This window comes from Vicugna pacos, chromosome 5 (assembly GCF_048564905.1).
Source record: "Vicugna pacos chromosome 5, VicPac4, whole genome shotgun sequence".
Classification (NCBI taxonomy): domain Eukaryota; kingdom Metazoa; phylum Chordata; class Mammalia; order Artiodactyla; family Camelidae; genus Vicugna; species Vicugna pacos.
Genome location: NC_132991.1, coordinates 35,451,059 through 35,478,597, shown reverse-complemented (window position 1 = coordinate 35,478,597; position 27,539 = coordinate 35,451,059). Strand labels below are relative to the sequence as shown.

Genomic DNA, 27,539 nt, shown 5'->3' with positions numbered 1-27,539 from the left:
TTTATTTATTACTACCCATTGAGCCAGAAGCAGAATGGTCAAAACATTTCCAATGAAGCTGAATTTTCAGGGTATTTACAGTCAGCCTGGAAGCAGCAGGAAGTGGGATTTATAGATTTGTATTAGCAGGCAGGCAGTCTCCCAAGCCTCAGTATTTGGACTTGTTTTTAATTAAATAAATGTTCAGGCTTTAATGGGACTAGATCTCTGGAAACCTGGAGGGTCTCCCAGTAAACTGAGATAAGATTCTTAACCCAAAGGCATTTGCATCCCCTAAAAAACACAGGCAGGTGGGCGTTCCAGCAAGTAGAAAGGATGATTGCAGTGAGATAAATCCCTGGGAGGTCAGAAAGGACTTGGCAGGCATGGAAGATGCTGTCACATCTACTGCTAGGCTAGAAGGAAAAGGTTCTTGCAGCATAATGAACTTTTTCAGCAGTGGAGAGGCAGTAGCCATCAGTGATAAAAAGCATGGCTCATTCTGCTTGGGTTTAAATCCCAGCTCCTGTTCCACCCCAGCAAATGTAGGTAGGTCACTTAAATTTTCTAAGCAAAGCTTCCCTGCTTTTACTATGGGGATAACAATACCTCCATCAAGGGTTGCTGTAAGCAAACCTCAAATGGCTGCTGATTTCAGACCCTTATCTGCATACATCGAACTACATTACTCCTTTGCTCAAAACCCTCTAATGCTTCCCGTCGCATCAGGAGGAAAACCCAAGTGCTCTCCAGGACCTTCAAGGTCTGTTTCCCTGCTAGCTCTCCATCCTCACCTCCACAGCTCTCCCCACACTCAGACGGGCCTGGCACCCAGAGCAGCCTACATGCTTCCTCCTCCAGGCCTTCTAACTTGTTCCCTCCTCCTAAAATGCCCCTTTACCCAGGTCAGCTCCTCCTCTACAGTCTTTAAGATAAAATGTCCCCTCCTTAGACAGGACCACCCTGAACACACTGGATAAAACCGCCAACTCCATTTCCCAAACACTCACTGAGTATTTGGTGAATGAAAACAGCAGGATCTCAGCGTGGACCAAAGGTCTCCCAGCTCTTGCCAGGTGGTTGACTCCTAGGTCTGGGAGGTTGGCAGCTGTGCCCACAAAGACAGTTAGCATCTCCAGTCCCAGGAGCCCCCTGGTCCCTATTCCTCAGTCACAAAGCTGCAGGAAACCTCTGCCACCATCCACACTGGGGTGGGCAGGGTCCCTGCCAAAGGTGCAGCCACTTTCCCATCCCAAGGCCTGCAGTCCTCGGAGGCCAGAAAAGCCCTGGGCACCGTGCAGAGAGGAGGAAGTCTCCTTTCCCAGGAGGCAGTTTGCTGACCACACACCACCTTCCTGAGGCTTACAGAGCAGTCTTTATCTGCTTTGGCCATCCGCCCCATGGCCAGAGTTCAGAGTCCTCCAAGCAGGACGAAGGTGAAGAACACCAGTTCCCTCCTCCAGCAGCTGCTTCCCCAATTTTCCTTTCAAAGAGGAAAGAAAAGAGCTCTGTGCATCTACTGTATCTAGATGCCAATAGGTGCAAACAGAAATCAATAGCGGGGCACGTGTGTGAGGAAGGGAGTAGACTAAGAGCACCCAGGTGGCGCCTTCGTGTACATTGAAAAAGAAGTTGCCCCTTCCTCAAGACACTTCACCTCTGTCTCCAGGGAAATCATCCTAACAAATAGACAAATCTACAGTGTCAACAACTGAATGGTGTCTGCCCAAATGCTCCACTATGCAAATTATCTGAATTAAGTAAGCATCTTTATCTAGTGCCTGAAGGCAACCATTGGCTTCTTCAGTTAATCCCATCCATCAACATCAGGGGCACGATCAACAAGCCGGACCTTCCATGATTCTCAGTCATGTGCCGATGACTGATCCTCCCAGCCTCAACCTTTGAACACTGTGATGGCATGAGGGCCCTGCCTGCCTCCCAGGCCACCCCTCACCCCGCTCCCAGGCATCAACCTGATCATCCCACCTAGAGCCTGGTGGAGCAGGCGGCAGGGGCACGAGGCAGAGGGCAGGCTGGGTTAGGCCTGGTCTGACTGAGACTGGCGTCTTCCCTCTCCTCCAGGCTCTGCTGAGCAGTCAGCAAGGAGGGTTCTGGGAGGAGCAGCGGGGCTGAGGCTCACCTCCTCCCCCATTCCACAGGCCTCCGCTTCAGACCTGCGGGAGACCCCAGGGCTGGAAACCACTTGCTGAGAGGATGGACTATTTGCATTGTTCTATTTGTTTGGCTTGAAGAAGGATATTCCAGCTGTGGGGCTAAGCAAAACCACATCACCTTGGGCTGGCTTCATTCACGGGGGACCAAGGTTTAAAGCCTCTGTCTCCTTCTCAAACAAACAGGCCAAACACTGGGGAGCCCCCAGCAGATCCCACTGCCTGCTCACTCCAGCCAGGCGTGTTCCCTCCCCGGGCCTCCCGGCTGTCCCAGCTGCACACCCTGGTGATCCATCTCGCGTCCTCTGAAGCAGAGAGAACGCACAGCCAGAGCTGCAAAGTGCTTCCAGGGATGCCAAGTCCTGAAGCCTCAACATGGCAGGTGTGGGCACAGCAGCAGCTGGAGGGACCATCTCTCTGGGCCCAAGCTGGCTGCACTGCTGCCGTCTACGCTACCCACTCCCCAGAGGGCAGGGGAAAAGAGCAGCCTGCCAAGTGATGGTACACAGAGACCAAAGGAGAGAAGGCTGTGAAAATGAGCCAGATAATGAAACCTAAAATGAAGCAGAGACAGGAGCAGTTATGAGCAGGGATCTGGAGTTAAAAGGGGGCCTGAATCCTGACTTAAATTCAATTATTGTCAGCATGACATTGGATAAGTCACTTAATGTCTCTTAGTGCCAAGCATCAGTTACCTTATTTATGAAAAGGAAAGACAAATAATAAGATTTACCTCACTGTACCAATGAAGGTCCCAGCAGGAGACAAACCACACCAGTTATTCCAGCAGACAGAAAATATAAGAAATTGTTGGCCAGGTACAAAGTTACTACCTAGACACCTGAAAGAGTAGAAAGATACTCCGCTAATATTGAGGTAGCAACTGCCACCACCCTTAGGACTAGGAGAAAAAAGGGAAGGACCTAGAATTGTTAACTTAGAAACTTAAGGAGGTTCTCACAAGGCATGAGAGCTCTGAGGAGGGGCTCTGCTGGGCTGGCACTGGGGTCTTCGAGCAAGTGGGACAAGGCTGGTTCTGGAGTGTTGGAAAAACAGCACTCTGGATTCGACCATCGCTATGCAGTGAACTCCCCTGCTGGGGCAGGAGGCGTCGCTGGGGAGGCTCCGGAACAGGAAGCAGACAAGAAGCGGCAGGTCCCTTCTCCCTCCCCTAGCCCGCAGCCTCCCTCCACGGCCCCTGTTGGCAGAGCCCAACGTGAAGCAGCTGGCAAAGCAGAAATGTCGTTTGCCGAGTCCGGGTTTCAGCACCGCAAAGCAGGCAGGGCCTAGGGGGCTGGGTCCGGAGCTCAGAGACATTAGTTTAACAAATGGCTCATTCACAGTTAGGATTAAATGAAAAAACTGTGCAGTCATCCCCTCTTATTTTCTGTTTTGCTCTCCGCAGTTTGAGTTACCTGTGGTCAATCCCAGTCTGAAAATGTTATACGGAAAATTTCAGAAATAAGCAATTTCTAAGTTTTAGATTGTGCGCTGTCCTGAGTATTGTGATGAAATCCAGCTCTGTCTGCTCTGTCCCGCCTGGGCTGCCAATTATCCCGTCATCCCGTGCGGCCCACCGTTAGTCATTTAGTAGCTGTCTTGGTTATCAGGTCAGATCACCTGTTGAAAATATCACAGTGTTTGTGTTCAAGTCACCCTTATTTTACTTACTAATGGCCCCAAAGCTTAAGAGTAGTGATGCTGCACTTTGGATCTGCCAGAGAAGCCGTAAAGTGCTTTCTTTAAGTGAAGAGGTGAACATTCTTAGCTTAATAAGGAAAGAAAAAAAATTGTATGCTAAGGTGGTTAAGAACTACGGTAAGAATAGGTCTTTTATTCATTGAATCATGAAGAAGGAAGCAGAAATTTGTGCTGGTTTTACTGTTACATCTTAAATTGCGGAAGTTACAGCTACAGTGTGTAACAAGTGCTTAGATAAATCAGAAAAGGCATTACATTTGTACAAGGTATTTTGAAAGAGAGAGAGATTCGCATAACTCTTATTACAATAGCTTGTTATAACTGGCCTACTTCATTATTAGTTATTGTTGTTAATCTCTTATTGTGCCTAATTTATAAATTAAACTTTATCATAGGTGTGTGCATACGAAAAACTTAGTATATAGAAGGTTCATTACTATCCGTGGTTTCGGGTACTCACTGGGGGTCTTGAAATGTATCCCTCTTGGATAAGGGGGTCTACTGTATACCAGATGCTTAGCACAGTGCCAGGCATAGTTGATATTAAATAACTATTATTATCATTATTATGATAGATAAGTGGGCTTGGCAATTAGATGGAGGATAAGGCTGACTCTGATAGGTTGATCATGAGAGTTGAGAACCTTTTTGGAAGGTTCACTGATTTCAGGTGTAATATAAAGGACAAAAGTGACATCAAATAGTAGGAAGTCTATAAATTAGTCATGTGAATTTGATCTCTAAAATGTCCATCCCTCTTCACTTGGATGGCCCGGCACTGAATCAGATCCCCTCACCTCTTGCCTAGATTTATGAATACCCTTCTCCCTCCTCCAGTCCATCGAAATCATTGCTTTGGGTCCAACAGTCATTCCCACTGCACTGCTGTCATCTCATGAGACTCCCATTGCTGACAGATGAAAAGCCAAATTCCTGTGACTGGCGTTTACCACACTCAGTGATCTGCTTTGGGAGCCCAGAAATGCCACTTTCTATTGGATCTAGGGCTGCCCTCCCTGTATCAGGGTCAATTTAGAAAAGTGAGGAGTGGGAAGGAAGCCAGGTTAGGACTGGCACCTGAAGAGTCTGCCTTTGGATGCCCTAATGTCAGCCCTTTGTCTCCCACCTACCTCCAAATCTGAATAGGGTTCTTATTATGGCTGAGGTGACCTCCTAGTGCCCGGAGCTTGTGAGGTGCTGCTCTCCTCTTCCTTGTTAAATTAGCAGGTCCTTCTCCCTTCTGTTACCATAATCTGCATCCTCGGCTACGGCTAAAACAGGCTGCAGGAACAACTCCAAATCTCATGGGTTACAATGGCAATGTTTACTCCTTCACATGTGAGTGTTGGCTCTGGGTCAATGGTAGCTCTATCCACACCCTTTTCACTCAATGTCTAGGCTAATGGACAGCTGCTATGAGGAATATTACTAGTTTCATGGCAGAGGGGAAAGAGAAGATAGCGGGACCTCACATTGGGCCCTTAAAGTGTCTGCTTGGAAGTAGCATGTAACACTTCCACTCATATTTCACTAGCCAAAGAAAGCCACATGGCTTCTGCCAAGTTCAGTAGGAAGGGACGCATGGTATTCATTCAGTTAGGAGCACTGCAAGTCAAGCTTGACATCAGTGGTCATCAATGGAGAAAATGAATATTTTGATCAATAAAACAATCTATCACCCTATCCTAGTCAAAGATCCTATCAGCTCACACCTGGATTATTAAGTCCCAGGGGATAATGGATTCTAATCGAATCTGGCCTCGATCAAAGTATTCCCACAGATCTTTCTGGGTCTCCCTGCCCCCTAGTGTCTTCATATTATATCAGCAAAAGTGGAGTGGTTGCCAAGATGGTATTTCCTAAATGCTATTATCATCTTGTTGTTCTCTTGCTCAGAACCTTCAGCAGGTCCCTATTACCAAACAATTCAAACTTAAATTCTGCAGCCTAGTGTCTAAGGCCTTCAGCAACTGATCCTCCCTTTTATGTCCAACTGCATCTTAGACCCAGTTCCTCAGATCCAGCCAGGGATCTGATGCTTTTCTTCACAGATACTTTTAAGACTTTGCTTTTGATGTTAACCTCTGCTTGTGCTTCTTCTTGGCCCCTTCCTCACTGTCTTTTCCAACCAGTTTGCGCCCTTCATTTCTTTGAGCTGTCTCAAATCTTATCTTAGGAAAAATGTCCCTGAATAAACACCATCCACCCTTTACACTCCTTAAAAGTCAGAATTACAGGTCATGCTCTTCTTAAATTTTCTAGAATTGTTGTGCATTACCGTGGGAAAAGACCTTGGGGATTTTTCCATCCCATACACACCACCTCTTCTGAATTTAGATATGAGGAAATTGAGAACTTGGAAAGGAATGAGCATAAAATTTATCACTAATTTATCAAGAGGCCAAGTTTGGAGGAGAATTAAGTCTTCTAGCTCCTTGTTATTATTCTTCTCTGTATGAATTTGCTTTTTAAAATTTATATCTATTTCTCCAACTAGATGATAATCTACTAATTATCAGTTAGTAATCCATTAATTACCTGTTATACAAGACCCTTGATAAATATTGTCTCTAATTCTAACAACAACATTGCAAGGTAGCAATTTTTCTTATTTTACCAGTGAAAAGACTAAGGGTTAGATAAGTCAAGGTATGGACCCAAGACCAAATAATCAGTAAATAACAAGCCAGAGTTTACTGAACACCTAGTGTGTGCTTGAAATTATGCTAATTCTTCCAACAAAATGAAATGCAATTTACTTAAAAAATAAATGGCACAACTTCAGTACAGTTTATAACAAATCCCAAATGAGTAATATATTTAGGACCATGGAAATTCATGTAGGGTAGACATTGTGGCCAAGGTACTGCTAAAGCCATTGGACTTGAGCTTGGCTATTAAGGATGCACAGAATATGTATAATCTAAGCAAATGTGGTGATGAGTGCAGCATGTCCAACAAGGAAGTGAGTGACTGAGCAGAAGTTGGTAAAAGTTGGGCTGCTGGGTATTAGGGAAAAACCTGTTTAGCAGAAGCCATAGTTTGCGCAGGAGCGTCATACACAGTAAGTTATAACAATAGATCAGGGCAGAGTTATGGAAGGCTTTGAATGACAGGTTAAGGTATTTGGGATTTATTTTACAGGTTATGGAGAATCACCAAAGACGGTTGACTTACAAAAGTAGTGTTCAGCTGGTTGTGTCATGTGTGAGTGGAGGAAGAAGGACTGGGAAATGAGAGATCACTTAAAGACCATGTAAAGTGTATTAAAGACTATTTAATCACCTTCTCTTTAACTGAGAGGCCCGACAGAGAGGTGGGTGATGGAAATCATATTATTGGTATAGGAATTATTACTGTTGTTTGTGGAGATGGGAGTTAAGAATAGTGAAATGTAAATTGTTTAAGTTATTTGTCCCAAAGCAGACAGTCTTGTTTTCCTGGAAATGTGTATAAGAAGTTAATGGTATAAAAGCTAATCAGGGACATTGTGCTGTACACCAGAAATTGACACACTGAAACTGACTATATTTCAATTAAAAAAAAAAAGCTAATCAAAATACTTCCTTGAAATGGGGGAGGGAGATTCTGCTCTCAGAGAGTTAAAAAGCTTTGTCCCTCAATCCCATCCAACCCACGCTTTGCGTGGTCTTCAGTGGTGTGCTTCTGATACGTGTTTTTTAATTTTGCTCTTTTCTTTCATAAGTAAACCCACAGTTCAGCAAGCATCCACATGAGGCTAAAATATGTACTGTTTTCTACCTAATGGCTTCTAAGCTCATGAGATCTCTTCTTTTTTTGAATAAATATCATTAGCACGTTTTTTTTTTTATGCAATTCTTTGAAAAATAAAACAGCCAAATTTACTTAATTTAACAAAACATTCAATGTGTTGCCCAAATGACAACCACCACAGGTAGTTTAGTGACATGATACCTACAAGGAAGGTTAAAAAAAAAGTATAGGTTGACTAAAAGTTGGATTTATGACAGATGTCTAAGTCAACACATTTATTATATGAATAAAGTTCTTTTAAACTTTAAGAACCTCTGTTTTCAATTCTGGATCTCTCAAAACTCAGGGTCTCTCTTAACTTCAGGGTTCAGAAAGATCTGGAAGTATGAGCTTAACCGACATCAAAAGTAGTTGAAAGTTGACTGCATAACTCCCAAATACCCCCCTCACTCTGGAGACCCCAGGTCATGCTTGTTTTACGTTCTACAGGGCCAACTGGCACATTCAATTAGGTGACCCAGGAACAATTGTGTGGCCTGCCACCGTATGTCTAATGTCTCAATCTCACTTCAGGGACAAAAGGATGAAGGAAATTTCAGTAGATTTTGGAAGGTCTAGAAAAAGGGTCTTCAGCTGGCATGACCCGTTTCCTTTCCATACTTAGGTGTTCCAAACTTTTTTTTGGTGTGACCCCTTTGGCAGTCTAATGAAACCAGTGGACCCCTTTCAGAAACAAATGTTTTAAAATTTCTCAAGTAAAATTCATACAATTAGAAAGAAAACCAATTCAATTGAAAAACAGTTATTGAAATACTGAAAAACAATTTTTTGTTCTAGTAACACATGTACGTCATTATTAACACTTTAACAAGGCCCAGTGGCCAGTCTAAGGACTACTGTGATTTTTTTTTTTTAATAAGAGAGCCCCAAGCATGTTTTCCTTAAGTTTTTTTAAAAGTTTATTTATTTATTTTAATGTAGGTACTGGGGATTGAACCCAGGACCTTGTGCAAGCTAAGCAAGCACTCTACTACTGAGCTATACCCTCCCCTCTGACTACTGTGATTCTGACACAATGATAAGTGTTGACAACATTTTGAGATAAATACGACAGCTGAAGTGATATGGAAAATATGTGCGATTTCTCTTGGTAAGAGTTACAGGTACTGCTATTATGACAGTGGTCTGTTGTCTACATTTATAATGGAAGGAAATGTTTAATTTCAGTCTAGGATAGAGCAAATGAAGAAACAATTTATTTCCCCTTCCAACGTCATGGACCACCCCCCTTGCCAGGTGCTGTTAACAGATAGACCTCAGGTTAAGAACATGCATATTCAAGGACTGTTTCCAAGTAAAGCATAAGCTCTTAGTGCACATGGGAGATAGTATGGATACCTACTCAGGAATGTAAAGGCGACGCACTGTCACTCTGGGAAGCTGCCCATTGAGTTACCACTGTATCTAGCACTTAGCATCTTGCCTTACCCAGGGTAGATTCTCAGTACAAATCTGTTGATTGACTGTATGAAGAAAAGATGGGAGAGACAATGGAGTGGGGTAGGACTCGGCTCTCTAAAGGCCCTTCCTGCTGCTCTAACATTCTGGGACTCTATGGCTCTCTGACAAAGGCAGAAGGAATTCAGTGAAGCCAGCTGGAAGTCCTGTGTCTGCCAGGAAGTGACCGCAGGAGACAGCGCAGGCAGAGGGTGGAGCAGCAATGCAAACGGGGTAGGGGTGTGGTAGGGTGGGGATGGAAAGCTCAGCACTGACTTGTAACTCTGTCCTTGAGATAAAGATCCAGATCAGAAATTGGGGCTGCTGTTTCCAGGGACCACTGAGGGTAACCAAAGGGCAGAGAAACAGCTGAGGCTGCCCAGCTGTTTTTCCTGCTGCATGTCTATCAGCCCGGGCAACGGACAGGAAACTCACTTCTCAGGACCCCAGCTCACAATTCTCAAGAAGAGGAAAGTGGTTCATAAAGCTTAAAGTCCTTTTGTGTTTCTGACAAGTGTCACTGGCTGAAAGTGTTGACTGAGGATGCCCTTCATGGCTTGCACCTCGAAAAGGAAAAAGAGAGGCTGAATTCACACAGCTTTGTGAAGCTCCTGGCAGGATTAAGTGTCAGAAACTCTTCTTAGTAATATGAAGCAATTGTTGAGGATAGTAGTAGTGCTATGAACTAGACATAGATGAATGCATTTCTTTCAGTTGAGACATTTACCCAAGTTAACATTTTTGTATGGGAGGGGCTCAAGTTGCACAGAATAGTAATAATAAAAATGGTGGTCATTATTTAAACATATCTAAGAGGATTCAAGAAATTCATGTGGAATATTATCCAAGCACTTCGATTTTTAAAAATTCCAATGACAAGTGTCTTCATAAGAAGAAAAGACAGAAACAGAGAACACAGAGAGGCGGCCATGTGAAGATAAGACATTGGAGTGATGAGTCTACAGGTCAAGGACACCAAGGATTGCTGGCAGCAAGGAGATAGGCATGGGATGGTTTCTCCCTCAGAGCCTCCAGAAAGAACCTGCCCTGCCAACACCTGGACTTTAGACTTCTGGCCTTTTGACCTGTGTGAGAATAAGTTTCTGTTGTTTTAAGCCACCTGACTTCCTCCAGGATCTACTCAAGGCTCTGAGAGTCAGAGAGCCAATGTCCTATTATTGAAAACTGCCCGTGTGACTATGACCAGTCCCTGACTGGGGGCACTGGGGACAGGTATGCTCACCTCTCTGCTGCCTGAACTGACAAATAACTTAAATACATGTTGAAGTAATACTATTAGGGTAACAATAGACAAAGGTTAACCACATGCCTAGAATCAGACTGCCAGGATTTGAGGTCAACTTTTCCACTTAGTAACTATGAGACCTTGGGCAAGTTATTCAGCCTCTCTCTGTGCCACACTTTTTCTTTTTGTACAATGGAGAGAATTCCAGAGGAGCCTGAGGAGACATGACAACAGATGTTATGTGGTTTCCTGGATGGGATTCTTTTTTTTAACCCCAGATTCTTTTCCATTATAGATTATTACAAGATACTGAATATAGTTCCCTGTGCTATACAGTAGATCCTTGTTGTTTACTCTTGTGTGGGATTCTTGAATCAAAAAAGGGACATTAAGTAAAAACTAAGGAAATTTGAATAAAGTATGGACTTTAGAAAACAATAATGTATCAATATTGGTTTATTAACAAATATAGCATACTAATGTAAGATGTTACCAATAGACTGGAGGTGAGGAATATGGAAACTCTCTGAATTAATCTAAAACTGTTCTAAAATAAATTAAATTAAATATTATTTTTTAAAGGGGGAAAATATCAGTACCTCACCTCACAGTGTGATAGAGATTTAAAGTGTCTGGCACACTGTAAGAGCCATTGTTAACAGTTATTGTTAGCTGTTGTTTTATAGCTAGCATCAAGTCCAAGGAATTAGTACTTGTAGTGTTCCGTGAAACAGGCTAAATAGTTTGGCTTTTTTTTCTAAGTAAAATGATGCTGTATTTTGATTCTACAATTAAAGAGTAAGGTTGTCTGAAACCTGCTACTTGATTCAATTTTTAAAAGACACCTACATTGTATTTTCCCTTCTTTTTTGGGAAAACAAGCAGAGTGGGTTACAGTGACTGCTGTTTTGACATTCGACAAGGCAGACAAATTACATGTTTCTTACATATTTGCCTAGATTTCCATCTCGTTGAAGGAATAACACTTTTATTGTTAAAGAAGGACATAAAACTGACCATTGTAAGAAGCGAGGTTTCCCAGGAGAATGAGGGCGTAGGAGCGGAGGGCCAGACTCAGGAGGATTGTTCTCACCTCGCCTGAAGCCGTGCCTCCTAAGGGCCTGAGAAAGAAGGAAGGGAAACAAGTGTGGACAGACTGTTGCACACTTTCTCACCTGGGGAGATGCTTCCTACCCAAAAAGGAGAATGCTGTTGTCTTAAGGGAACCACTCTTCTAGACCTTCCGCAAGCAAGACGGGTTGACTGATAGAGAGTTGAAAGCTTGAGGATGGGCTGTTTCACCAAAAAAGGAACATCTGAAGGGCAGACTCAAGCGGCAGTGGGAGCCTCTGCCCAGGGGAGGGTGTGTCACAGGCGGGCACCATACAGCGGCGCTGGCAATCCATTCACAAGGGACCTGGCCTAGCTAAGACTGTGCTATTTGGGCCTTTTAAGTAACCGAAGTCAAGGCCTGGGACTGAGTCTGGAGGTGAGTCATCACTGCTCCAAGTGCTTGATCTGAACTATCATTGAAATGGACCTGCCCTCTGGACTTCCCTCAGAAAAGAGAGTTTTTTTTTTTTTTCGAAGAAAAACCATCTTGAAAGCTCTTAGAATCATATAATACATTTGAAATGCAGCAGGAAATGGATTCATATCTGGATTTTCTTCAGAAATTTGGCTATAATTTAAAAATTTGATTCTGGGTCTCTTTGACAGCAGGAAAGGTAAAATGTCATAAAATTTTCAGTACATCTCTACTCTCTTCAAGCACCTCTGAAACGGTATTAGGTGGAAATGGATTCAGGGATGCTAATGAGTACCTAGAGAAAAAAAGGCTTTCCTTAAGCAAATACTTTTCTGTTTAATTATTAAACAAAGGTAGGCAATTTTCTTCACTGTGGGGCTTCTTGTGGTGCTTAATAGGTTAGTGTGCATCATGACTTTCTAATAGGGGAGCTTTAATCGTCTGTATTAACTAAACTATAGGAACATTTCATTATCAGGGCAAGGATTAACAGATCTTTTCAGAGTACAGTTTGGGAAATAATATTGATACATTATTATTATCTAAAGTCTGTACTTTATTCAGTGCTCTTCCTTCAGCAACATACATAAAAATAAATTGCTCTGTTGGTTGAGTTAATATTTAAATCCTGTCTTCCTAGTCCCTGATTGCCTTAAGTCTAGACGCTAAACCATTTCAAGACTAATTTACACCATGCAACAGATGTCCAACAATCCACCAATGTCTGGACCGAGACCAGGGCCGACAACAGCAGTTTCCATGCTATTGGACACTACTCTATTGATGTCCAAAATAATCATAATTTCATCAGTATGTGAGGAATCTTTGCCCCTCAAAACCTCCCAAAATATTTGCAACCAACAGCAATTTTCTTCTATCAAAAAACTTTCATTTTATGTGTCTGGGCTGGAACGTTAAAACTTTGATCTCCTTGATATGCAGAAAATTATTCATAAATGTCGAAACTGCAGTTGAGCTGTTAGCTGCACGGGGCGTGGGTTGAAACCCTGTCAGTCCCTCCCCCAGCTCCCCAGTGTTGGCTTTGGGAACGGGCGTCAAGCACAGCTTCACCCAGGGTGGTGCGGAAACAACAGGCTGCAGGCCAGGCAGGCAGTTTTCCCTCAAATGAGCCTCTCACATCTGACACCCCATTGGAGCCACTGTTGGTCTGAAAGTAATTATGCCCAACAGTGTATAGATTCACCGCTTCTGTTGTATAAAAATTCAATGTACCTTCTTTAATTAGATGCCAGAGAAGTCTGCTTTTAAAGGCTTTTCTTCTTTCTCCTCTTCTAATTCTTGAGACATCTCCAGGTTAATGACATTTTGAATAGCTTTTTAGAATAATCTGTTGTTTAGACTTTTTTAACGATTGGAGTGTTGGCATCACACTCAATCCTTTACCCTATTTGAATTTGCAGAAACTTACTGAGAGGATTCAGTAAGTGGGCATCAGCGACAATCAGAGAAGTCCCTCAGATGTAATAAATCCTCCACAGACCTCCTCGAGGATATTCCTCAAACATAATCATTGGCCACCATTTCTCCCAGCTTGTTAAAGAATGACAACCTTCCTTCATGCTGTAGCTGCAGAAATTGCATCTTTACGGTCAAAAGAAATCTGACAGCCTTCTACTTTACAAGATTTTGTCTTTAAGTAAAATATGCCCATCTCATCTGCCTCCTTACAGCGAGAGGCCTACTGAGGAATGTGTTTTTTTAAAATCTGCTAAGGCAGACTCTTTTGCTGCTGATACTGACCTCGGTGGTCTCCAAGCGCAGCTAGAGAGGACGGCAGGACCCTGGGGTATTACAGGTTTTCTTTTGCTCCCCAAATGCCAAGTTGTGGAGAATTCCAGAACAGAAGATGCCTCCTAACCGGACTTTCACTGGATTGAAGGAATGCTAACAACAGAAGCATGTAGACATTCTCACCAAAGGGCACTTCTGCATCGTTCTGCCCTTCTGCGCTGCGACAGACACCTTTTGCACACTCACAACTCCACCTGACTCCACAGGTTAAGAGAGTCCAATAGAACTCACAATGGCTCTTACAATGGGCACATACTGTACAAAGTCTCTGTGACATGTCTGGAGAGATCTGTTGGCGATGTCGGGGTTACTGCACAGGTGTCTGCATTACTCTTGGAGTCATTGTTGGGCCCTTGGTTTCTCTCCTTCTCCACAAGCAGTCCATTTGTAAATCCTGTCTATCCCAGAAGTATATTCAGAATCCAACCAGTTCTCACAACCTTCCTCATCCTAGCCTTCATCATCTTTGGCCTTGAATGCTGAAATAGCCTCTGATAAGTCTCCCTGCTTCATCCTTGAAGCTTCTACAGTCTGCTCAGAGTGATCCTTTCAAAACACAAGCGACATCATGACCCACCAAAACCCCATCAACACTTCCCTTTGCACCCAAAATACAAATCCAGAGCCCTGACCACGGCCCACGGGGCTCTCCTGATGCACTCCCCAGTGCCCCCTTGCCGCTCTGTTCTGTTCACTGTTACCTCCTTGTGCTCACCCCTTGCTCCCCTCCAGTCTCACCAGCCACCTCCGTTGCCCCCAAACACTCTAGAACTAGAACCTGGTACTTGCTCTTCCTCCAGTTACCTGTGTGACTCCCTCCCTTACTTCCCCAGGGCACTGCCAAATGCCACCTTATCAGAGGCTTCCCTGAGCACCCCACCTTGGTTACTCTCTGACCTCTTACCATTCTTTATTTTTTTCAGCATTTATCACCACCTGATATCTTTATTTGTTTGAGTATTTACTGTCTGTCTCTACTACAGGGACATAAGCTCCATGACACAGAGACTTTGTCGGTTTTAGTCAACACTATGCCCCCAGAACAGTGCCTGGCACCTAGTAGGATCTCAATAGATACTTCCTGAATGAGTGAGTGAGTGAATTAATGAATGAATGAGAATTTCTCATTCAATCAGGGCATGACTAGACAATTTTTACTAGTCATGCCCTGCCCATTCAGCCCCAGAGGTAAGAGATGGTGCTCATCAGAAAAAAACATATTGCTTAAAAGCAAGAAACCTAACTTCTGGTTAGTCTGATTATCTCTTAGAAAAGAGAAAAGAACGCTCAGCAGTTCTGCAAGCTGTGAATGAGTGAGTCACTCTGCAATCAGTGTCTCCGTCTGTTCACAGGGACTTCTTGCCATGACAGACCATTTGCTTCATAGATGGGAAGACAGGAACGTGAAAAGAGAGTCTAGTTCTCAGAGTCAGATCAGATTAAACTCACATTCGCAGATATTTTATGGAAAATCTTGTCTTTGGATTTATTCCACAAACTAAAAGACAGAAGGAGCTCAGTTCTTTTAGGACTTCAAAATAATTTCTAAAACCAGAGGTGAATGGTTTTCTCAAGCAGGTCTAACATACAAGATCGGGGTCAGACTTGCAAAGTGAAAACCATCTTCCTTTCCCTCGTAGTTGACTGACTCCTGAGCTCCAAGGTGGGGTGCAGGGTGGCTGTGGTCAGAGAACCAGGAGTTAATCCTGAGTCACTTGAAGGCTACAGGAAGTGCAGGCAATTGCCCTCTCCTGGACTCAGTGCCAGGCCCAGCTTCCAACAGCCCTGTCACCTTTCCTTCCTGTTTTGTTTGTTTTTAAGTGATCTTTACAGGACTTAAGTCAGAGGAGGAATAAGAAAAGGATTGTACAACCCAGGACCACAGTTTCGTCTCATTTTTGGTGGTGAATGATCCACAGGATGGACAACAAACAAACCAAAAGGAACACAGCTGGACACAGAGCCAGGGCTTGAACAAGGGGTCTAGAGATGGAGACACAACCACATCTAAAGGTTCCTTGGGGAACTTCCTTTCTCGCTGACAGCTGCCTTATGATTTCCTGGACATCTCTTATCTACCAGGAGGCAGTTGGTATGGTGATGTGGAGCTTGGATAGGGGTAGAAATCTGTCTCCAGGGCTCTGCTGCCTGAGCAGCAGTGCAGCCAGGGGCAGGTTATGTAGCTCCTCCTGCCTCAGTTTCCTCATCTGGTAAATGGAGGTAAAACAGTCCTCACTTCATAGGGGTATTGTGAGAATGAAATCAGACAATACTAATAAAATATTTAACAGTGCTTGACACATGGGAAGGGCTCAATAAAGCTCTCTACAGTAAACACGAATCATGAGTGAAATCAGATGGGGATTTACCATAAACAGATGAAGCCTCAGTCCCAGCCCCTGGCTTGCACAGCTACCTGGGAGTGACCGGGACTTTCAGGTGACTCCAGGTGGGATGGGAAGCCAGATTACCATCAGGAAGCATTTCTAGCTAAGCATTTCCAGTTAACTGCCTGATGTGTTATCAAGAGGAAAGGGCCTTGAATCTCTTAAGGCTTCAGTAATTTGTTGTCACTTTTTTTGCCCTCTCGCTCTCATTTTAAATAAATATACAGTTTCATATCCAACTTATTTTTCCCATTTGCATTCTTTTTCTTAAAGAAGTGCCCCCCCCAATTATATAATCTTCAGGCCCTATAAAATCTGGATTCATCCCAGAATGGTAAGTCTTCACCATAATCCTGAAGAGTGGATATTATCGCTGCTTCATTGTCTGGAAACTAATGTCCTGAGAGATAAATGCTATCTCCAAGGATATACAGTAGGACCAGACTCAAATAGACACTTGTGCACCAAAAGTGATAGCAGCATTGTTCACAATAGCTAAAAGGTGGAAATAACCTAAATGTCCTGTGGCAGGGGAATGCATAAATAAAATGTGGTGTGTCTACACAATGGAATATTATTCACCCTTGAAAAGAATGGAATTCTGATACATACTACAATGTGAATGAACCTTGAAAACATTATGCTAAGTGAAATAAGCCAGGCACAAAAGACTTTATAGTATGTTTCCCAATTACATGAGGTACCTAGAACTTTCAAATTCATATAGACAGAAAGCAGAATGAATAGTAGTTTCCAGAGGCTGTGGGGAGGGGAAAATGTGAAGTTGTTTTTTAATGGGTACAGAGTTTGGGTTTAGAATGAGGAAACATTTCCCGAGATGGATCGTGGTGAATGTTGCGTGACAATGTGTATGTTCTTAATGCCAATTAACTTCTATACTTAAAAATGGGTATAATGATAAATTTTATGCTATGTATATCTTACCACAATAATAAAAAAAAATAAACTCCAGACCAGAATATAAGGCCTAGGCCAGAAAAAATTTCTCTAGCACTTAGCACATTGTGGGCATACAAACTGAGATGCCAGGAAACTGGTACACACCTTTCTTTAAAAGGATTTTTCTGAAGGTCTTGAAATATGAAAACAGGTGTCCGCTTCCAGATTCTGTGCTTCTCGAGTGGCACACCCGCAGGTCAGCCCCAGCATTCCGTCCGCAAGCAGCCCGCCATGTAGCACGTCACACATACACACGATTCGACCAGCTCCAGATCCAAAGGCAAAGCGTTCCTTTCCACTGTCTTCTTTTAGCTACTCACTGGAAGATGTTTCCATAGAAAAACAACTTGAGGAAGACTTGTCACTTGTCCTTGAGATAAAGCAGATAACATAGCAAGGCCCTCCTGAGAGCTGGCTGTCATTACTAAGGTCCCCATGGTTCACATTGGCTCCAGCCAGGTTTACACAGCGTTTCCTCTCCTAGGAGTGTTTGGAGGTGCCCTGGGGCTGCCCAGATGGTCCTAGATTGTTACTCTGATGTGAATGAGGGGGAGGGGCTGGGGCTGGGAGTGACCCAAGCCAAATTCAGTGAGTCAGATGGGTTCACATGGCTTCCTGAGGTCAGGGCTCCACTGCAGACAGCCCATTTCTACATCTCAGAAGCAAAGGCCAGATGAAGAGTGGAGTGCAGGAGGTGCTGCCTCCCTGGGCTGTGGTGCTCTGCTCTGCCCTTGAAGCGGGTCAGACCTCCAGATGGAGTCAGAGTCCCCAGCTGAGCAATTGGGATGGTAGGAGTCTGTCCTGCGGGCGCCAGCATCCTGTCTGAAAACCTAGATGGTGTGACTTAGGATCTCTTGATTTTAAAGAAAACCGAAACTCAACCTCCTGCAAGCAATGGTAATTTGTTATAAGAATACACAGTCACGTGGCTCGGGGGCCCTTCTTGGCTGCCTTTACTAGTGATACTCTCAACCCACCCGCGTCTATTCATTACAGCTTTTTTTCTTCTGCCTGCAGCTTCTGTCTCCTCATAGCTGCCGATTCCTCCTAAAACGGCTCACTCCCGAATCATCACATTTCCTTCAACGTGATATCCTCTCCACCAGCTTCAGCTCTCATTACTGAATCCCTGATTTTTAGTCTGTATTTCCCACTTCAAAGTCCATATACACAGAGAAACGGAGGTAATTAACCTGTCTGGCTTGGCTAAGGGGACCGAGTTTTCATCCGAGACAATTTGTGCTGTACTGGCCAGCTCAGGGAACCATTGGGGCTGCCTCCAACCACACGGGTGTGGCTGGGTACTTTCCAGGAGGGGGCACCAGGCACCACATCTTCAAGAAGCAAGACTGTTTCCCTTCCATCGCACAGCCTGCTATGGCTTATCCATATTGGTGCCAAGTTAAAAACAGAGTGGAAGGATGTTTTCTTGAAACTTTGTTCTGCTTTGTATCTTCTCTTAAATTCTGCCCCCTTTCTCCACCCTGCATTTTAAGCCTTTCTTCCACTTTCCTTACAACCCAAGCAGGGGATGCCGCTTCCCTGTCCCAACTGCATTATGTGCCTTCTAAAACTTGAAAGAAACTAAGAGAATCGTCTTCCAACAAAGGTAGGTTCCTTTTGAGTAAGAAGGCTTGTTCTTTAGAGCGCAGCTTCTTTTACTGGATCCTTCTCCTCCTGATATCCCAATGTTTTCAGACCCCAGGGCTCAGTCCTCAGAGCTCTTCCTTTCCTTGGGGATCGCATTCAGCCTCATGTCTTTAAGTCTATGGTGGTGATCCCAAATTTACAGTTGACACTTTGCCATCACCCCATTTGCAAACTCAAATCTCAAACTGCCTGTGTGGCATCTTCACTTGGTTGTCATCTAGACGTCTCCAAATTAACAGGTTCCTGAGTCCCGTTCTCCACACAAAACCTGATCCTTCCCCAGGGTTACCCTCTCAGGAAAGAATATCATACAGTCAGTTGCTCAGGCTAAAAGTCTCTCTTTCTTCCATACCCACATTCAGTCTATAAGCACATTCTATTTTCAAATTCTATCCCCTATCTGACCACCTCTGTCCTCCTTCATCACCAACATTCTGGTCCCCATCACCTTGTCTCTGCCCCGGACAGGAGCCATAAATTCTTTTTTTTATTACTGTTAAAAGGGGCAAAAGCAACTTTATTTTTTTAACATTTTTTATTGATTCATAATCATTTTACAGTGTTGTGTCAAATTCCAGTGTTCAGCACAATTTTTCAGTCATTCATGGACATATACACACTCACTGTCACATTTTTTTCTCTGTGAGTTATCATAACATTTTGTGTATATTTCCCTGTGCTATACAGTGTAATCTTGTTTATCTATTCTACAATTTTGAAATCCCAGTCTATCCCTTCCCACCCTCCACGCCCCAGGTAACCACAAGTCTGTATTCTCTGTCTGTGAGTCTATTTCTGTCCTGTATTTACGCTTTGTTTCTGTTTGTTTGTTTTTGTTTTTGTTTTTTAGATTCCACATATGAGCGATCCCATATGGTACTTTTCTTTCTCTTTCTGGCTTACTTCACTTAGAATGACATTCTCCAGGAGCATCCATGTTGCTGCAAATGGCATAATGTTGTCGGTTTTTATGGCTGAATAGTATTACACTGTATAAATAAACCACATCTTCTTTAATTGGTCTCCCACCTTACAGTCTTGCCCCATGCATTCTAACCTCCCCGGCAGCTAGAGTGATTCTTCTAAAATTAAAAACTATTAAAAATTAAATAATAGTTTTCCCCTGCTTTCAATCTTCCAATGGCATTCCAACACACCTAGAATAAAACTCAAGGTCAAGACTGCATACAATCTGACCTCGTCCTCTAAAGTTGACCTCACTTGATACCACCCTCCCTCTCCCTTCTTGTACTCCACTGACCTTGAAAACACCTTTGCACTTTATTGCCCAAGTCATTTAGGGCTCTGTCAGACATCAAGTAATCACAGAAATCTTCCCTGTCCATCCTAAATAAAATAACACACCCTTCCTACCCCTCTTTCCTCTTACATGGCTTTATCATTTACATAGCCCCATGACAGCCTGATTTTAAGAATCTGTGTCTCCTCACTAGAATATATGCTTCATGTGCCAAGAGCTTGGCTTTGTTCACTGGCATATCCTCTGCTTCTAGAACAATGCTTGGCACAAAGTAGATGCTCAATAAATATTTACTGAATGAATGAATGGATGGATGGATTACTGAATAAATGAATGAATGACAGCTAATACAGGATGCAAGTATTATCTAGAAGTAATATGAGGGACACAGGTAATCTGTGCCTCAGTCTTTCTTTTTCAAGCTAAATCAACTGATTTTATATAACTTTATTCTTCTCCCAAAAGGCATACTTCCAATTCTCTAATAATTCTGGTTTCTCTCTGTAGGATTCTTGCCATGTTCTTCCAGATTCCTGTGTACGATGGAGTTCAAAATTGAACACAGCCTTCCGAGAAGAACCTGAGTAGTCTATAATTAGTTTTCCTCTCTTCACAGGTTTCACATGCTTGCCTATAAATATACTTTTAAAAGATAATCTCCCAGGACATAAGCCCTGACACAAAGCAGCCTGTCTAAGCTCAGGCAGTTTGGAGAGTATCGAAGTGAACATTTGTTTGCAGCATCTACAAATCCCAAACACTGTCTTGAATATATTAGTAAAAATTCATAATCGAATTCATGAATTTAGCCATAGATTGTAGATATTTTTAGTTTGTCACTTTTGTGTCCAACAAATAAATGTCCTCTATGTGCCAAGTGGTGTGCTGGAAGCAGAGACAGTCCCTGAGAAAGAGAACTTGGTCACTATCCGGAGGGAGTCAGAGTCTTGGGCACCACTGTTTCTGTTTGCATCGTTGCTGTTGCTTGAGACTAATTTTGGTCTAATTTAATGTTAATAGATTATATATTTTTTCCTAATAATGCTTTTAAATAAGAATTCTATACTTATGGGAAAATATCTTTCACCCAACTTGAAAAGCAAGGGGACACAGTATGTTTTCCCTAGCCTGCCTTCTAAATTGTAAAATCATAATTTTTTCATTTTTCAGAGTTCATTTCAATTCTCTGCAAAGGGTTTAACAATGGAACACAAAAATCTCAGGTATTTTTTCCTTTAGCTCCTTTTTAAAACACCCCTTAGATGTAACCTCTATGTTTGTGTTTTACTTCTCATCTTTACTGTTTACAACTATTTTAGAAACAACTTTAGATCATTTTTCAGTTTCTCTTTTGACATTTCATTGATCAATATTTTACTAAAGGTATCAACTTTCTCTAGGCTGCAGAGAGACTAATAGAAGTTACACAAAAAGTTTCTACTGAATGAATTTCCCCACCTTCTTGATGACTGTACACCTGCCTTCCTTATAAGGAGAACAAGGAAGTAAATCATGTTGAAGTCGCTCTTAAACACAGCTTTTCTTCTTTACCTGCCCAGGTAGCTTCTATTTTCATTTCAGTCTTAATGAAAACTTTTTGATTTACATCTCAAGCTTCTTTTTGAAGCAGTGTAAGTAGTATTTAAAATTTTACACTTCAAGAAGGAAAGATTTTTCACGGTGTTCAGCTTTGGTCTTGTGATGTTGAAGGTAATTCATGTTTAATCTGTCTGCACAGCGAGAACTGAAACGGATGGGGATTGAACTGCTCTGCCTGCTCTTTCTATTTCTAGGAAGGAATGATCACGTACAAGGTAAGACCCAAGTTCTCTGAGATACTGCTTTTGTGGTATGCCTAACAAACCTGTCATTTGGTTGAGAAACTGGATCTGAAAGTCATTTTTTATTTGATCTGTTCAATTGCTCTTTTGCTATTGAGCGAACACTTTAAGAGATTACAGGCAGACGCAGGGTTACTCCCGCAGTGAATGCTCTGGGCTTAAGGTAAATAAATACAAAGGTTGCATGGGCACTTTAATGAGGAGAATTAAACAGCATTACTGCACACTAGGACTTCTTAATAACTTCGTGACAACCATTTTGGTAACTTTCCTAACTATTTTATTGTACAATGAGGGCTTCCGCTTGAGAGTAACAACCTTGAGAGAGAAAAGGGATTTACTTTTAAAGTAAAACTATTGTGCATTTAAAAGAGAAGCATTCTTTAATGGATTCAAATAATTTTTGAACAATTAAAGGGGATGATGTTGAATGAAGATGGTAAGTCTGTTTGTGAACATTGAGGCATTTTCATATTTTAAGGAAAAAGAGATTGATTATTTTGGATTAATAAGACGTACATATTTCCAGTGTGATAGATGTAAAATATGAACTTCACTATGGATTGCTAGCTAACAGCTTAAGGACTTCTCTTTGAAGACTGAAACATAAACTCTGATATAGTTTTGTTCAAGCACTTTAACAGCCGTAGGGCGCATAAACCGAGTGGCTGAGAGTGTGCTGAACCCCTGTGTCTTGCTGGGCTTAAACAGGTGGCTGTGCCGTGGGAGGGGCAGAAACCTGCGAAGACTGCTTGCTCGCCGGACCTCAGTGTGCCTGGTGTTCTCAGGAGGTAAAACAAATGCCCTCGACGTGTTTGTAAAAAGTGCAGTTACATTTACAATAATTCCTTCAGTGATTGTTCCGATAGTGTCCGGCTTTCTGTGGGGTTACCGGAGTAAAACAAGTCAGGAAAGGAAACTGTAAGCATCAGAGATTCACAGTGCCACTTGTGTGATTACGTTCAAAAGCAGTCTGAGGAGGCAGAGAATGTCAAATTATTCTGAAATATGCTTAACTCAAGGTTCTTTATTGAACCTGATTCCCCCTCTTATTTTTAAAGCCGATTTTGAACTGCTTACACATAAAATGCTGAGGCTCTGGGTAATCAGAGATCACAGAGATGATATTTTCTAAAGTTCAACATATGTTGGATTTCAGTATCACAGTTGTGTTCCATCTGGGAACCAGCATTCTGTCTGAATCACTGACTGGGATCTAAAAGAAGCGTTCTAGGTTTGGGGTAAGATTTGACTGTTCAGACATTCTCCAGTTCTGTTAAAAATTACATGAGCTTGCTGACTCTGTACCACACCAATGACAAAGCCCGAAACAGACATTCCTCATCTGATCAAACCAAAAACTATGTGAAAGCAGCAGAAGAGGGACTGGGGAATGCATAAAAAACTCTCCTGAGTCACTGCCTCCTGTGACACTACAGAGCCACCTGTGAATGTTTCCTGGTAAGAAAGGGCTGCTCTTTCTTTTTCTTTTCTTTTTTTCTTTTTTAAATATTGAGCACAGCTTTGTCTTAATCAGTAAATATTTATTGGCGTGCCTAGTAAGTGCCAGGTGCACCACACAACACGCAAGGGATTCTAACATTAATAAGGTATGGTCTCTGCCTTCAAGGAGCTTATGTTCCCACAATTTAAAGTGTATCTCGGGTATTCTAAGACAATCCCGCCAACTCTCAATTTCTCATTTTTTTTCATGTGATCACATGACCCTGCACAACTGCCAGCCAGAGTTATAAAATAGAACGTTAGTGATAAAAGAAACTTTGCTATTATTTGTCAAAAAAACCAACCAAACAAACAAACAAACAAAAACTGATGGAGTGGCCCTTTGTGCCTTGAATTCCCATGTTCTGATTTCAAGTTTGGTGCTTTTCGCATTTTCAGGCTTCTCCCAAAACAATACCCAATTGATATGAACATTCAAACTCCTGTAACACACCTATGCAGTGTTTCCTGCTAGACAAGGACCTTGTAATTCATACCATATTAAAATAAGTGTGTGAAGAGCTGCTTCCTTGATTTAAAATAGTTCTCTACTGAGTGTCATAAAAAAAAAATCTAAATACAAATCAAACCACACAAATGCCAAGTTCAGCAAGAACTGAGGAGCATGTTCAAGGAGAATGAACCTAGTCACCCAACTTAGGACTGGCCTGTCACTGTTAAAACCCACATTTCAAGTTACATGTGTCCATGGAGGGAGGCCTTGCAGACCACAAAGCGCAAACCGAGCTCACTCCTGGCTGCTGCCTCCACCAATGGGGCTCAACCAGAAAGGCCTGGAATTACTCTGTTTTGAGCACACATATCAAAAGCAGGTTTGGAAACATACAAAGAGGGAAAAACCCGTGTTATTTTTTGATATTGACTCCTTGAAGTACTCCATGTTAGTTTCAAGCCAGAGACATAAAACAACAAATCAGTCTCACAAAATGCCCACCTCTAAAATTTTCACTGAAGTGCTTTTTTAGCATTCATTTTAAGAGAGCCTCTTAAGTTACCACTGATAGCTTTATTTGTGGGTAATACTCCACAGTCAAATTGTTATCAAATTTTAAGGCCAGATTATTATGAGAGGTTGCTCTAATAGTAGAAGTAATTATATCAGTAGAGACAGTTCAAACAAAAAGTAAATTAGACTTCTGCTTAGAGCAGATAGAAAACAGATTCCAGGGTTAATATCATCTCTGAGATTTTGGCAAACACATTGATTATAGGTGGTAGCAGTGACACAGTGTTAAGAAGGATTCTGAGGTCTTGTTAAGCCACTGTCTTCTTTGGATACATCATGGGAAACTACAGAATTTGCTATACATCTCTAGGGTCTCCAATATGCACAGGCCCGGCTGATAGATAACAAATTATATAAATCAATTTCAGAAGAAATGCTGGTAAAACAGCAAAAATAGCTTAGAATTCTAACAAATGAGGAGAAACAATATGAGCTTGGTTCACTTCTCTCCAGGCATGAGAGTCAGTGGGCCTCAAGTTCAACTTTGCCTGTAGCCTCACCAGCTCTAGAGCAGCCCTGGCTATCAGGTTAGGACAGGAGTTAATCTCTTGACTCCATCTCTCTGTTCTGGGTATTCCGGGGTTTGACGGCTATGCCTATGCCTAGAACTACTTCATCTCACTGCCTCCAGCTACCCAGGTGAATCAGAAGGGAACTGAGAAACTCCTGAGTCCTACGCAGAAAAGCAGTCTTTCACACCATACTCCCTTTTACTTCCCTTCCTCACCTCCAAATGTTGGAGAAATTTTTAAAAGACCTTAAACAGGAACACATTAAGACCCTGAGTTTAAAATCCCCAAGAGGTCAACATTATTGAAGTAATACTGTAATATAAGGGAATTGCATCCATGAATTAAATGGACAGAGAGGTAGCGTGGGAGATGTTACAATCTTTGCCCTTTAGGAACCCACAGAAAAGGTTCTTTGTCACCGGGTTTGGTAATAGACACACTGAGAGTTTGGACAGTCCTAGGATTCCACAAACCTATAGGTCACCCTGAACAGGTCATGCATGGGATGATGTCTGCTCTATGACCCAACTGTTTCAAGGATCTGGTCATGGCACAGGAGAAGTTTTAAAGAAATGAGTATTAAATAAACAAATAAACAAACAACTGTTAAGTGAATTCACTTGAATACAATTAAAAGAAAACTCCAATTTTACTCAGAATTTTACTGGCAGAATTCTCTGGTTATTCCACTAAACTTTAGACCTATAATCAGTGTCAGGCATGTGGGGATATACTATGGCAACATGCCTAACTAGCAAAGCAAGCAAAAAATAATCTTATAAAAAACTAATCTTCTTTTTCTTCTTTATGGTCTTCATTTCTCTCTCTCTCTCTCTCTCTTTTTTTTTTTTTTTTTTAGAATTTTACCCATCTGTCTGGAGTTGGAGAAAGGTGTGATACCCCAGCAAATCTTTTGGCTAAAGGATGTCAAATAACCTTCATTGAAAACCCTGTCTCCCAAGTGGAAATACTTATGAATAAGCCTCTCAGCGTAGGCAGACAGAAAAATAGTTCCAACATCGTTCAGATCACACCTCAAAGCTTGGCTCTTAAGTTGAGACCCGGTATGTTATGATTTTTACAATCACTGGCTCATGTAAATAAATTTCATGCCACATATAGACCTCTGTTCTGTTAATACACCTTGTACCGTATTACGTATCATTGACTGCTGTGACTCAGATTTCCCATTCTGCAGGAAATAAATTGCTAGGCTAACACTTTTTACATTCACATTAGTCATTTTGTACTCCAAATGTGTTACAAAAAATAAAAAATCCTTATCTAATTGTAACCATTTGAATTACTCAAATGTTCAGGCTTACCTCACATTTCTTCAAGAGTTCTAATGTAGCTTTAAACTCCTCTTTATTTTCTTCTCCTTTTCTAAAACCACATACAAAAAAATTCAGCTTATCTTCCATCTAAATGGATGTTTGTTCTCCCAAGGAGATATAAAATATCCTCGCTTTCACCTCCTTCAGTTGCTTTAAATTCACTGCTGAAAGATTTCCATGGGCTTGTTCATTTATAAACGTTACCACATAGTTTATGAAATTGTAAGTATCTTCAGTAAGTTCTTATTGGAATAAAATAGCCAGTGATTGGTAAGTCACAACTAAGTTTCCACGCGTTTTTATGGATTTGCTTTTCTTGTGGGCGCTTTGCAGGCAGTGAACAGACTCTGCAAGTTCAAGTCCGCCAGACGGAGGACTACCCGGTGGACCTGTATTACCTCATGGACCTCTCAGCCTCCATGGACGACGACCTCAACACGATCAAGGAGCTGGGCTCCCTGCTTTCCAAGGAGATGTCTAAATTAACCAGCAACTTTAGACTGGGCTTCGGCTCTTTTGTGGAAAAACCCATCTCCCCTTTCATGAAAACAACGCCAGAAGAAATCGCCAACCCTTGCAGGTAAGCCAATGATTTTCTGGCATCTTTGAACACTAACTTTCTGTTGCGACAGCCCCGTTCTGAGCCGCAGTTGGCAGGAGCTGACTAACTAGCTCCTGGACGTTTCCCTCCCGTTGGATTGGATCTCAGTGGCTCTCTCAGTTGCCCGGGATTGTTCGGAGCCAAGCGGAAGTCATCTTAATACATGGTTCTAGCTTGGGTTCTCCCAGCATCCACCTCCCTGTGTAGGTCAGGATGTGGCAGATTTGGGTTTGTGCTCTGCAGACAAGGGGACCTAGTCTTTCCCTGTAGGTTCCACAGGCCTGAGCCCATTCCCAGCCCTCAGAGACCTTCTGTCCTCGATGACCACCACTCTCTGAGGCTATCTGACGGGAAACCACACTTTCTCAGAGAATCTTTCTCCTCTACAATGGCTACTGCCAACAGTTTTTGTAGTTACCTCGGATGTCCTTTGGGAAATGTGAATTTCTCATATTCCCTGGGGAAAGCTTTGGTAGCCTTCACTGCTGTCAAATTCATAGGAAATTAGGCAATGATTCCATTATGCTCTAGCCAGCTATTAACACCCTATATTATCCGGGTGATAGCTTACCTGTACATGACAATGACATGTTCAAAATAAAATTATTTGCTATTCTTTTATTGAAAAAAAGGTACCACTTGCTCTGTGCTGAAGGTTTTACACACGTGACCTCATTCAGTCTCCATAATAACAGCAGTACAAAGCAGGTTTCATTATCTCTACACTCAGAGGAAGTAACAGAGGTTTTGAGAGGCTAGTAATTTGCCCAAGGCCACATGACTAATCA

At 42.4% G+C, this 27,539-nt stretch overlaps 1 protein-coding gene across 2 annotated transcripts in view; it reads left to right on the top strand.

Annotated features, from left to right (window-relative positions):
* Positions 1 to 21,431: 21,431 nt before the first annotated feature.
* Positions 21,432 to 27,539, top strand: part of ITGB6 (integrin subunit beta 6) — a 70,778-nt gene continuing 64,670 nt past the window's right edge. The window contains exons 1-5 of one of the 2 annotated variants that reach the window (XM_031678441.2): positions 21,432 to 21,561; positions 21,669 to 21,744; positions 22,483 to 22,562; positions 25,673 to 25,877; positions 26,484 to 26,730. In XM_031678441.2, coding sequence (XP_031534301.1) covers positions 21,684 to 21,744; positions 22,483 to 22,562; positions 25,673 to 25,877; positions 26,484 to 26,730 — 593 coding nt within the window. In that variant the 5' untranslated portion in view covers positions 21,432 to 21,561; positions 21,669 to 21,683. Of the gene's footprint in view, positions 21,562 to 21,668; positions 21,745 to 22,482; positions 22,563 to 25,672; positions 25,878 to 26,483; positions 26,731 to 27,539 lie in introns of those variants that run through there. The other variant, XM_072961044.1, reaches the window with a different exon arrangement.